Source organism: Lactuca serriola, chromosome 5 (genome assembly GCF_051521515.1).
Source record: "Lactuca serriola cultivar US96UC23 chromosome 5, Lser_US96UC23_V15, whole genome shotgun sequence".
In the NCBI taxonomy this organism is placed as follows: Eukaryota; Viridiplantae; Streptophyta; class Magnoliopsida; order Asterales; family Asteraceae; genus Lactuca; species Lactuca serriola.
The window spans coordinates 302,995,422-303,007,970 of NC_136412.1; the positions used below are offsets into that span (position 1 = coordinate 302,995,422).

At 34.0% G+C, this 12,549-nt stretch overlaps 1 protein-coding gene across 1 annotated transcript; it reads right to left on the reverse strand.

Annotated features, from left to right (window-relative positions):
• Positions 1-8,297: 8,297 nt before the first annotated feature.
• Positions 8,298-11,048, reverse strand: LOC145054792 (bystin-like protein). Its single transcript, XM_079003049.1, has 11 exons — positions 10,820-11,048; positions 10,501-10,704; positions 10,298-10,421; positions 10,109-10,172; positions 9,703-10,030; positions 9,538-9,617; positions 9,405-9,452; positions 9,106-9,325; positions 8,925-9,000; positions 8,638-8,744; positions 8,298-8,552 (listed from the first exon to the last, which is right to left on the reverse strand). Exons 1-10 carry the CDS (start codon positions 10,934-10,936, stop codon positions 8,665-8,667), a joined length of 1,341 nt encoding a protein of 446 aa, XP_078859175.1. The 5' UTR covers positions 10,937-11,048; the 3' UTR covers positions 8,298-8,552; positions 8,638-8,664.
• Between the last annotated feature and the right edge of the window lie 1,501 nt (positions 11,049-12,549).

Below are 12,549 nucleotides of genomic sequence, written 5' to 3' on the forward strand. Positions count from 1 at the left end.
AAGATACAACTCACACATCTCGGTTTCAAGAATATAAGATGTTATCGTCTCACCAGTCACTCGTGATACAATCCATGGAGTGATCCAAGTGAGTGTGGGTTTGATCCAATGCTCAAATTCATATTCATAAGCACTCATGAACGTTGCAGCAAACATTTGCTCATGTTTAATGCTCTTTAGACAATCCACACACCAATTCACGACAGTCTTCATTCATACCTACTTCCAACATATGAACGACTGTGGCCCTGTTCGAATAATTTGATTGTTCTATTATTCAGGAAGTCAAAACATGCAAAGTGAAACACAAGAATAATACTAATCCCATATGGCCTCAACCCTTTGAGCATAAATAAAACACCTTTTATTTATCACCATATCGATTACTCATTATTTGTCGTTTCGGGTAATCAACTTCTTACTTGAATTATTACACTTGTCTCATGCTCTTAGCATGCACACAATGTTTACCTATGGTTCTTACTTTGTGAAATAGATCCAATGAACACATTTCCAATCATACTCATTTCACAACTCCTAATCCTTTTCCATAAGTGAAAGAATATCAAAGTCTTGCCAGTTATAGAATATGCTAGATTCTAACATTTTATGCAATGATCCTTTCGTAATGTCACTGCACCAAAGTCACAAAGACTATTGCCAATGAAATTACAAAATCCTCTATCGGAGATTGTTACAATACAATTCCTTAGATATGATGTCTCTCACTCAAAGTACATTCTTTGAACATCCTTTTGCATAAAAGTTTCTAATCTAGTCATAGATTTTCAATATTCAATTCCCAATATGGACATGTTTCCATATTTTCCATATGACAACTCATTCTTAATAGAATCTTATATATTCATAATAATGTCGATATGGTCCATCCAATATGGAAACATTTCCATATTTTCCAATACTATACTTCCAACTACTCACAAGCGACCAATCATCGGCGAACTTTGGATTGTCCTTTGATAGTTGTTTAATTATCTTAGTCAAAACCGACTCTTTTCCTTTTTCCCTCTAAATGCGCTAGACATTTGGAAAATTTTAGAATGGTCAAATATTATAGCATTTGCAATCGATCCTATACCCGCAGCGTATGGGACACAATGCATAATGTCTTACATAAAGATTTGATACTTTATCAATCTTTTTCCATAATGTTTTATTTGCTATTTTCTCAAAATTCGAATTGTGAAGAGGAATGCCGTAATCATAATCGAAATTTTAAGAACACACTATGTACCTTTGACTAAATTTATTAACATTTCTCAACCTAAGCCTTTAAATTTGAAATGAAGCATAATATTCTCTCCCTTAATTATAGTAAAACAACCTTTCAACTCTTACAACTTTGCAAAGTATGACTCTTGTTTTCTATAATTAATATTGCTAACTTGCAATACTATCCTTAATAATCATACAATCATAACATTTATGCTCCCACTATCATGATGATTATTATAAACATAACACTTATGCTCCCACTAGCTTCGACATGTATTCATAAACATCTTAACTTTCAGAAAAACAATGCTTATTGAATTTCTTAAGTCCATGTTTCTAATACTTAATGCTTTGATAACCTTTTATCAAGGCTTTTTGAACTTATACACATTTGTCTTAGATAGTTCATATGTGTGTATAAACAATTGCCAATCCTCACAATTCAAATTATGGAAAGGGATATCGTAACCATAATCGAATTCGAGAATGCAATTTTACAATCACTATCTTCTTAAAATCTTTCTTAGTGAAAGTATTTCCTCACAATCATTTTCATGAAGGAGGAAATCTTATGAAACTTAGATTTAAACGGTGTATTTGTTACTATCCATGTGAATTTGTCAAAACCAAAGTTTACGACAAATTCGAACTCATATGGATCAAACTTTCTTAATCTTGATTTCTTGCTTTATGGTAGCACAGTTGCCCACCACGTCTTCCAAGTAGTTAAGCAGCTCACCCTTTCCTATCAATGTACATTTCATTGATTAAGGTGTCTTGCCTTTTATGCGTTCAAAATGAGAACTCATAGAACTCTCATGCATAATTAACTCAATTGGAACAGCACAGAAACAAAATAATGTTAACACGATAGGTTGTAAACCTCAACTCGTGTGCTAGTGATGATCGATAAGGTCTATTTTGATTTATTCTTGAAACCTTTCAAGACCTTTAAGACTCCCACTGACTCCTTGACATATAAGATTCTCTTGTCAATAACCATTTCTTGACAAACAATTATTCAAGAGTTAGTGTAGCTTTTGTCAAAACACTTCATAAATTGGTCCTAGTTGGTCTTTGCCTTATCCAAGACATCACAACTCTCCATATTTGATGAATGTTATAAACCTTCTTAATGCTTGTCACTCAATGTCACAATCTTAACTCTAAGACTTGTTTTGGGACGAAGTATGATTGACTTCTTGATTTAACCATTTCTTCAATTCTTGATTCCTCTTCTTAAACATACAATTGTACTAAGACTTACTTAGATGATCAATTGAGATATGGTTCTTAATCGTTAAGACCTATCATAAAGCATAAAAGGTACTCTCCCTTCTTCTTAGAATGGAGAAACTTTTATCTTTCTGCCTACTTGATTCTTCTTATTCGTTTGCTATTGATTTAAACCTTTTTTTTAATCAATTCCGAATTACACTTAATCTTATAAGTATAATCATATTTACTAAACCTTTAGTAAATCATGACGAATATCTTTGTTACTCTTATGGTGGACTTTGATCAACACACAACATTATGTACTTGATCTCCTAGTCGTTTCACTCGACACTTTGTCAACGAATTAGTATAATTTCCAAATATGAACTTTCTCATTCATCATGCAACCAAGTTGCGTGATTCCAAATTTATGTCCAATTGAAACTTGGGCGATGAGAAACTCTCCCAATTTGGTAAATTCTCAACATTTCCATAATTAACATAATAAGAACCAAATCCATTATTGCTAATAATAGAAACATTCAAACATCAATTTTTCATATACGTCATTGCAAGGATAAATAAATAATATAAAATCAAAATTTATTTTATTGCGGAAAAAAAAAATTGTCCTTACAATGCAATTCATTGAAAAACTATGCTAATACGTCTTTCTTAGCAATCTAATTCTAACTCTAAGTAGTAGCTCAAGAATCTAATCTTCAAGTAATGCGATTGAAATCCATTCCTTCACGGTTAGATTCTGCTCACTTCTTCCTTTAAGCTTCCTTTCTTTTCTTCGATCCTACAAAACATCAATTGTAATCTTATCACATTATATATTAAGAATCTAGAATAGAAGCTTAAAAGAGTTAGTTAATGGATTTTACCTATATTGGAGCCATACGTTTCGACTCTCCCATCTCTTAGATCTCTTAGGTAAATGGGGCAGCTTCGTCTCCAATGCCCTTTCTCTTGGCAATAAAAGCAAATTGACTCTTTTGAAACATGACATGGAACTACTTCAGACATTGCCTTTCTCTTATGATCAAACTTTTCGATCATAGCATGTCCTTCGTGGCCATTGTCTATATCCATAGAGGTCTTGAAGGCAGATTCACCAATCAACTTTGCTTTTCTATTGCGCCAAACCATTGCTGATTCAGCAGCAATAAGCATATAGGTGAGATCTATAAGGGTCACGTCGCGGTTTATCATATAGTACTCTCTTACGAACTCACTATATGAGTTAGGAAGTGACTGAAGAACCCAATCAACAGCCATTTCCTCACAGACAACGGATCCCAACATTCTTAACCTATCAATGTGTGACTTCATCCCTAGGGAGTGTGCACACACCGACTTTCCTTCTTTATGTTTACTTGCCAAAAGGGCTTGAGTGAGTTTGAACTTTTCAAGCCTTCGAACTTGTGGGTTAGGGTGAACAATTGGAGGAGGTGGAGGAAGTGAAGCATGATTTCTTGTTCCTCGATCGAATCGTGGAATACCATCTTCATGTGGAATGCTTGTTCCACGGGATTTGGGAAGACCGTGGTTGTCAAACTTTGACATCTACAAAACGGGAGAAAACGAATTCAAGTTAGTTGATTGATTGAGTCCTTAGTAAATCACCCAAATGAGATACTAAGGCTAGGACCCAACACAATATTCTACAACTCGGGAGAGGGATGTCGTAACCCAAATTGCAAAACATTTGAAGGTAAGTGAATGACAATTCACTAATTTCCACCATGAAAAACGAAAAAGAAATTTAAGTTCTAAATCTATGAAAACTCCTAGATCCTTTGAGATTCATTGAACATTTCAATGGCATGTTTAAATCTCGATATGCCCCTCTTGTTTGTGACTGGGATGCCGAGGATCACAAAGCGGGTGTGAATAACCATGCAAACTACATGGTGCCCCCACATGTTACAGTCACCTATTCGATGTGCCGGTAAACCACACACGCTCCACCGAACTATAACAAACATTGAGTCACCCTTTGCTACCTTTGCTTAGAACCATTTAGTGTGCCGGTAAACCACACACGCTCCACTAACGTCTTTGCAAGGGCACAAAGTGTAATTTCATGGAATTGCATCAATTCACTTTAGCCTAAGTAACTAAGATTGGGAATTTGTAAAACATTTAGTTACTTTTGTATTTCAGTATACTTATAATGGAAGGTTTCGTCCTATCCTACCCGTTCGGCTAACGACCCTCCACTAGTCAAGAGTGCGGTGGGTAAGAGTGGATACCCATTCAATCGTCATTTTATAGGCAATTTCCTTAAACACACCTTATAGACTAGCTTCGTGAATGAGGCCTACTAACGGCAAAGACTGACCTTTACTCATATATATATACATACATATATATATATATATATATATATATATATATATATAATGTTACACTTTTAATGTTATACATAGTATAGGGTGTATTTTACAACTTTTAAAATGCTAGGTGGTCAAATTTAATAATCATACTTTTAATTTAATTAAATTGTAAACCAAAACTTTTATGGGTTTATTAAACCTCTTTTAATTATACACCTTAATTAATTAATAAAACCATAAGGGTGTAATTTGAACTTTTTCAAAACAATACTAGGGTTTTAGAATTTAACATTCCTAATTAAACTTTTAATCAACTTTTAAATTCCAAAACTTGAGGGCAAGTTTTGAAACATTTTAAAACATTAGGGTTTAGAATTTAAATATACATCAAAATTAAACTATTAATCAAAATTTAAATTCCAAAACTTGAGGGCAAGTTTTGAAACTTTTTTCAAAACATTAGGGTTTCAACTATTTAAATTTCAAAACAACAAAACTTTTGAGGTCAAATTTGAACTATAAAACCTAAAGGGAAAAATATGAAACTTTTCATAATACAAGGATCAAATAATCAAATAATCTAAATTAACAATTAATCACATAATTATCCATATTTGATTTATTTAATGATTTCTTGCAAAACAATTCACCAATTTAATCAAAATAATTAATCAATTATCACATAAGGAAACAAATATTTTATTAATTGATAATTATCTTCAATTAGATCAAGAATATACTCATATATATCAAAAAAAAAATCAGATTAATATTGATCTAATATGATAAGGCAACTATCCTTAAGCAAAAACAGCAAGAAATCCCGGTTTTCCCTCCTTCTGACCAGCCAATTCGTCGAGTCAGGCATGGACTCGTCGAGTCAGCATGAACTCGACGAGTTCATCTAGAAACTCGGCGAGTTCAGCAAGCAAAACCACAAAAAAAACGAATTTTTTCAACATGCAATGCATCAATACAATAGAAACCAATCTAGGCTCTGATACCACTGCTGGGTTTTGGTCCTAAGAACATCCTATGTGCTCATACAAACCCTAATGCTCGGATCTAGGTTTCTCTATTGTACATGCAAGTTATCCAATACTATAAACCCTAGATCTAGAATATGACAATCAATATAACATATAATTAGGGTTTAGATCATACCTTGATTGTTATGTAGCAATAACAATCCAATTCCTCCTTGTATTGACTTTAGAAAGCTTAGAGTCACAAATGTCACTCCTCTAATGGTTCACAAACACCAAGAGCAAGAGGATGAAGAGGAGAGAGGATGGAGGTTGCCCTAAAACGTGTGAAACCCTAGAAGGATGATTAGCCACGTTTTTGGGTCATAAGGGATGTATATATAGTTAGGCTATTAGGGTTATCTAACAAGGAAACCCTAATTTGGATGCTTAAGCCTTAAGCAACCCATGGATCCCTTTCCTTAAGGCCTTGGACGATTTCCCCATGGGTTTCTCCATAGAATTCGTCCACTCCTTAATATAAGGCAATCCATGGCCCAAATTGCAATTATCTTATAATTACAGTTCCAGTCCCTTAAGTTTAATTAATATCTTTTAGTCACAAAACTAATTACCAATTAATTATCAACTAATATTAATTAAACAATATGATTTCTCCTTTAATATATTATTCTCGTAATATATTAATAAATCATATTTAATCCTTTCTCTCCATAATTCATCCTATCAAGTTGTTTTGGTGAAGGCAATCCAAAAGGACCATGCACCATCGGGTCAAGTACATACCAAAATAGTTATAGACTTAGACACCAATCCAACATTTACAACTTCACCCTCATTCCCGATCATTGATTTCGGAAAGGAAAAAAAAACTCGTCTGTTTCTCGAGTCTTCCATCGAAGTATCAAACCCTACGAAGACAAAGAGACATCTCCGGTAGACTTCAAATTTAACTCAACTCATCGTCACCAGTCATCAATTCGTCACCAACACTCACCAATCTAGTGAGTAGGAAGATTAGTAAGAACAAAATGTACGAGGATATTTGATTTCTCAAAATCATTTGAGAAATTAAAAATCTTTATATTTTTGTTCCTACAAATCCTCATACACAATTAAATGATGACATTTGTCATATTAGTATATTAAAATATCATCAAATTTTATTAAATGTGCATTAAATGTTTTTTTTTGAACTTCAAATACAATATAATCCTAAACTACTCCTAAATCCACTTACGTCTCCGACGAGACTTACCTTCAACCTCAAGGAGAGAGGACAACACCTGATACCGTTGGGCTATAAGGATTTGTAGGAAAAAAAAGTATGAAGATATTTAATTTCTCTAGAGAAAATCATGGAAATTTAATCTAATTTCATGATTTGGAAAGTACGGATTCATAAGTAACTAGGTGTGAGCCCCGTGTATTACACGAGTTTATTAAAAAAAGTTGAATATAAAATAATAAGGATCAAATTTTTCAATATATCTACCCTAATAAATGAAAACTAATTTCTTTGTTTATAATTGGATTCCATAATATTTTTTGTTTTGAAAAATTTATTGTATAAGTGAAAATTATGATGTGTAAACATTTAATTATGGAAGAATTGATTATTGCCTCTATTTGTAGTTGTACGTTTTTTTTTTGTTTGGTTATTGAAATTTAATTTAATGATTCTACATAACATAAATAAACTCGCATAAAATATGGAATTTACTTTTAAATTTAAGAAAATTGAAAGCACAAGAAAATGCCAAGTGGAAAAAAAAAATCAAAAAACCCTACAAAATGACATGTGTCAAACTAAATGAGAACATGACATTCGGCAAAAACATTTTCATTTATTAGGGTAGATTTTGTAAATAATTTGGAAACTTGATGCGTGTATATAATTTTGGCAACTTACTCGATATACCTCCCAGTAATCTGTTCTATTTAATTCTCCTACACCTAAACAACTACATCCTTCTTGCAATTCTATTATTTTAGTATGAGATAATGGAATGATGGGCCAATAGAAAGCCACAAAGAACCAAGTTGGTACTACTATTAAACAAGATAGATAGTTTATTAAAAGATAAATACATACGTGTCTCTTGAAAGGAGTCGTTATGAATGTTCATGTTGACATGAAAATGTTAGTCGCATTAATGCATGATTGGGATAAGGCTGTTGGATATTATAAGTACCTACTTATCAGCTAAAATAATATCTCAATGAATCAACAAAACAGAAAGCGATTCACTAATATTTCTTAGAGATTTATAGATAAGTACACGTTCATTAAAAGTAATATAGTCATTGAAATAAAGATATTTCTTAGAATCATGCCATCATGAATATATATATATATATATATATATATATATATATATATATATATATATATATATATATATATATATATATATATATATATTCACATTGGATTTCATAAATATATTTCAAAATCAAGTTGATTTGAAAAGATGTAAAAAATCAACAGATGAAGCAGACAAGTTTATACTTATTTCCAAAGAATACCCTCAACTTTCAAAATTAGCATTTCAACCTTGCAGAGTGGTCAAATTTTACATTTAACCTCAAACATGCCTACGCCTATGTAAAAGAATAGTTTTGCAAACATATAAATAATTTCAGAACAGTTAAAACAATACATACTAATGACACTACAAAGTATTTTCTACAAAACTGCTAATTATATTTCCTCACACTTCATAAAATAATCCGCATATTCTTGCAACATAAGCACACACAATTCCTGAAAACATTAATTTATTAATTGTTAGTTTTTCACATGAGCACTATTCAAATAGAATTAAAAAAAATGGGGATAGCAAATTTACCAAAAAGGGCAAGTGAGCTTCTGAAAATTAATCCTCTTCCATGGGCACATCTGGAATATCAAATCGGTCTTCCTCTATGGTTTTATTCATCACAGAAACAGGGGAAGGTGATACAAGAGTTAAGGAGAGAAATAAGCAAACAATGAATCCAGATCACACACAAACACAGATTCATTGGTGGATGGAATGGAATCAGTCATTACATTCCATTCTTTCTCTGATTCCATCATTACCAAAATAAAATATGAGGAAATTATAGAACTTTAATTAAACAAAAGGAAGGATATATAGAGACATAAGATCATCCTCCTTCTCCCCACGGATTCGACTATTATTCAGCTCTCTTAGAATTTCAGGTGTCACCTGCATTTACATTAACATCAGTACTTTATAAAAATATTACAAAACTAGTCCTTGTACTTTCTGATTTTTACCTTGTTTACTTTAAAAACAAACATTTACACTTACCAGTTTATGTCTCTGCTTCTTGACAAGATAATTAATGTCATCTTTTTGCTCCTTTGTGAGTTCATGTTTATACCTTTGCATAAATGCAAGAAGTGACTGATGCCAAATTACAGGCATGTCCCTGGAATCTTCACAAAATCTCATAAAATGTGCAACCATTGCATCAATAACTCTATATGGCAAAGCATATTTCTTCTCAACTAATATCTTTATAAAATAACTGCATCACAAAACCACTAACTTAACTCTTACTTCATAACATGTGTAATTCTTGAAACTAAAAATTAAAAAAAATATACCTTGTTGTGCCACCATATTCCATTTCTGCAAGTTTCATTAGAGCAGCACTGCAAGTTGACATCAGAATTTGGTTATATTTCCCTTCAAGTAACAATGCATTTCTTTACTGATAATAGCAATACAATATAATACCTGGAATGAAGTGGTGGAATTGAGACCTTTTGAAGAATACTTCCAATAATAACAGCTTCTCTCAAATTACAAGTCCTGGACTGCATAAAAGACACAAAAAGACTTTGATGATTTTGGGATCTGGTTAAAAGTAAAACTATCAAGTTTTGATTAATTCATACATACAGCACATAGTGGGAACAAGATTCCTTTATGGAAGGCAGATGGTTTGTATACAGACTTTTTCAAAGCTTGATATAATGCAAAATGAAGTTTCTTGTTCTTGCGTATATCTTGTCTGATACGTGGAAGTAAAACAAATTTGTAAAACTTTGTCACTTTATTTGAACTCATATTGGAAGCAAGTATTCTGGTGGCTTGATAAACTGCATTTGGTGACCATTTTTCTGGTTCTGTCAAGTATAAAAGTTCCTCCCAGTTTTGTTTTGCTGGTATGCTTTTGAAGGCCAATGGGAGTTTTCCTGAGGTATATTTCTTGAAAATCTCTCCAACACTGCAATGCATTACACAAGGGGTTTATAACTTGACTGAATAGAAATTTTAAAGATCAAAGAATGAATAAGTATGAAACCTCTTGTATATTTCTATGATGGAATCATCCAATTTAGGCGATGGTTGAAGTACTGCAGATAAACCTATAGAAAAAAAAGATTAGACCTTGAATACACGCATAATCTGATCATAATATCAGAAAGATGGAGAAGGACTGTAATTGTAATCAACACAATCAATGGTGGAAAAGCAAGTAAAACATATGAACCTGGAGGCATTTGATCTTTTTGTTTGATCTTTCTCAATATGACATCAGCTAATGTTTGCTGAGGACCAGCATCTTTGGAGAAGAAGGCTTCGAGTAACTTCTCTTCATCCTCGTTAATTTCTTCCTGTGTTTTCGTTAAATTCTCAATTACATGGGTTTCATGAGCTAAACAAGATGACAAATTGGACAATATGAAAGGAAACCTCATAACCGCCAAATTGACTGTGATTATCAGAGAATCCAGCAAAGTTGTCAACATCATCGTCTTCGTCTACTTGAGTCTGAGTAACAGGTTCTTCCGGGAAAACAATGTTATCAGGGTTTTCGGCATCTGCCTCGTCCTGAATCTCCTTTTGCTGAAGCAAAGCCTCCTTCAAAATTTTGGAGCTCATGCCCGCCGATATAAGCTGCAGTATACAGATAGTTTATGAAAAACTAATTTCATAATAGCATCTGATAACTATATACATATATGCAATCATTAGATTGAGAGAAGATAAGAAAGTTTGTTCAGAATGATACCTTTTCTTCGCTCTGATGCTGTTTAGCGGGTTTGGTGCGCTTCTTGGAGACAGATTTGTTGGTGTCATCCGATAAGAAAGGTTCTGGATTTTGATGTCTCTCTCGTTTTTTCGCCATTGATGATCGAGAAAATTGACAACAGATGCTGGTACTGCTTTCTTCGCCGCTTCAAAGTTCAAACACCCTAGCAAAACCCTAACCCTTGGTATGAGGCGTTAATAGTTAACAGAATCTTCTGGCTTTAAATAACAAATGAGTAAATTGCAAAAATGGGACCTTTGGTTTACAAAAACGTGCAGGTTGGGTCCATCATTTTTTGAGGCGCATGACTGAACCAAAATACAATTTTCTCGTGGTTTATGTCCTTACTTTGGTCTGCTTTTTCTCATTAAGTCCCACACTTGCTCCCTATGTGAGGGCATTTTCGTCATTTTAGGTTGGAAACTGTAACGCCTGTTCCAGGTATTATTTAATTTTCTAAGTTTTTAGGGTTTTGTGTTAGGACTCGACGAGCTAGGGAGCCCAACTCGATGAGTAGAGATCGATTTTGGACGCGGGACTTAGGGTCTACTCAACGAGTAGACACTGTAAAGGAAAACCCTAATTTTCAGGGATTTGTACCTTATTTAAGGAACTTATGGATCATTTGTGGCCTCCCTCGTCGTCCTATCTATCCAGAATGAAACCCTAGCCGCGTTTTGGTGCTTTCTTGAGTGTGTGTGTGTGTGTGTGTGAGAGCTTTGGAGAGTGAATCTTGTGCTTTTTAGATGGAAACTTGAAGGTTGAAGAGATTGAAGTGAGGAGAGGGCTTTGGATCCGGCATCTACCTGTTGTTAGCATCCATTTAGAGGTAAAAAGCTTCTACCTTGATCTCTATTTGCTTAGATCTTATCTTATGGAAGAATATGGTCACTTTTGGTGCAAAAAGGGTGCCATACTTGGATTTGGACTTATCATGAGGATATGGTTCCAGATCTAGACACCTCTAGGTCTTCAATGACATAAAGTTGCTCCCTTTACCTAGTCTAGGCCCTTTTCCACGTCCTAAGTATTGTAAGAACCCTAGCTTTAGTGTTTTATCCATTTGAAGCCATGTATGCACGTAAAGTCTGCAACTTTACGTGGTATTCCCGTCTTAAGGGACTGGATCTGTAGTTTTGAGGTTTGGATTCGACTGGAATGGCTGATTATGTTAAGACAAGGGAAAACTCGACGAGTTACCCTGGCGACTCAGCGAGTTGGAGTGGGCTTCCTATTTTTGGTCTGCAGAGTAAACTCAGCGAGTTGATAAGATAAATCGACGAGTTGGATCGTGTTCTCCCCTGTTTTCAATATGACGAGTAACTCAACGAGTTGATGAGACAACTCGGCGAGTTGGTTAGGGTTTTCCCCGGTTTTCTGGACTCTGAAGGAACTCGACAAGTTACTAGATGCACTTGACGAGTTGGGGGTCAACATGGATTGTTGACTTAGACTTTGATCAGGGTTGACCAAGTTTGACTTTTGAGGGTAATTATGGTATTTCAGGATTTTGACAAGTTAATCACATGATGGTTTAGGCTGTTGAGTTGGATTCGCACATTGGGATTTATTTGATTCAGTCTTATCGGTTCAGCATTCTTGAGAGGTGAGTCTCCTCACCATACCAATGGGTCGAAGGCACCAAGACCGGCCCCATTTTGTGATGGGGGATCATTCCAATATCGGTAATTCAGCAACACGAAGCCCCC

Excerpts from the sequence above, each read along its gene's own strand:
- LOC145054792 (XM_079003049.1), bottom strand. The coding sequence starts at position 10,936 with ATGGCGAAAAAACGAGAGAGACATCAAAATCCAGAACCTTTCTTATCG. Across the intron at positions 10,422-10,500 it reads GTCAATTTGGCGGTTATGAG|GAAGAAATTAACGAGGATGA; the intron begins GTTTCCTTTCAT and ends ACGAAAACACAG. Across the intron at positions 9,326-9,404 it reads GAATATGGTGGCACAACAAG|TTATTTTATAAAGATATTAG; the intron begins GTATATTTTTTT and ends TTTGTGATGCAG.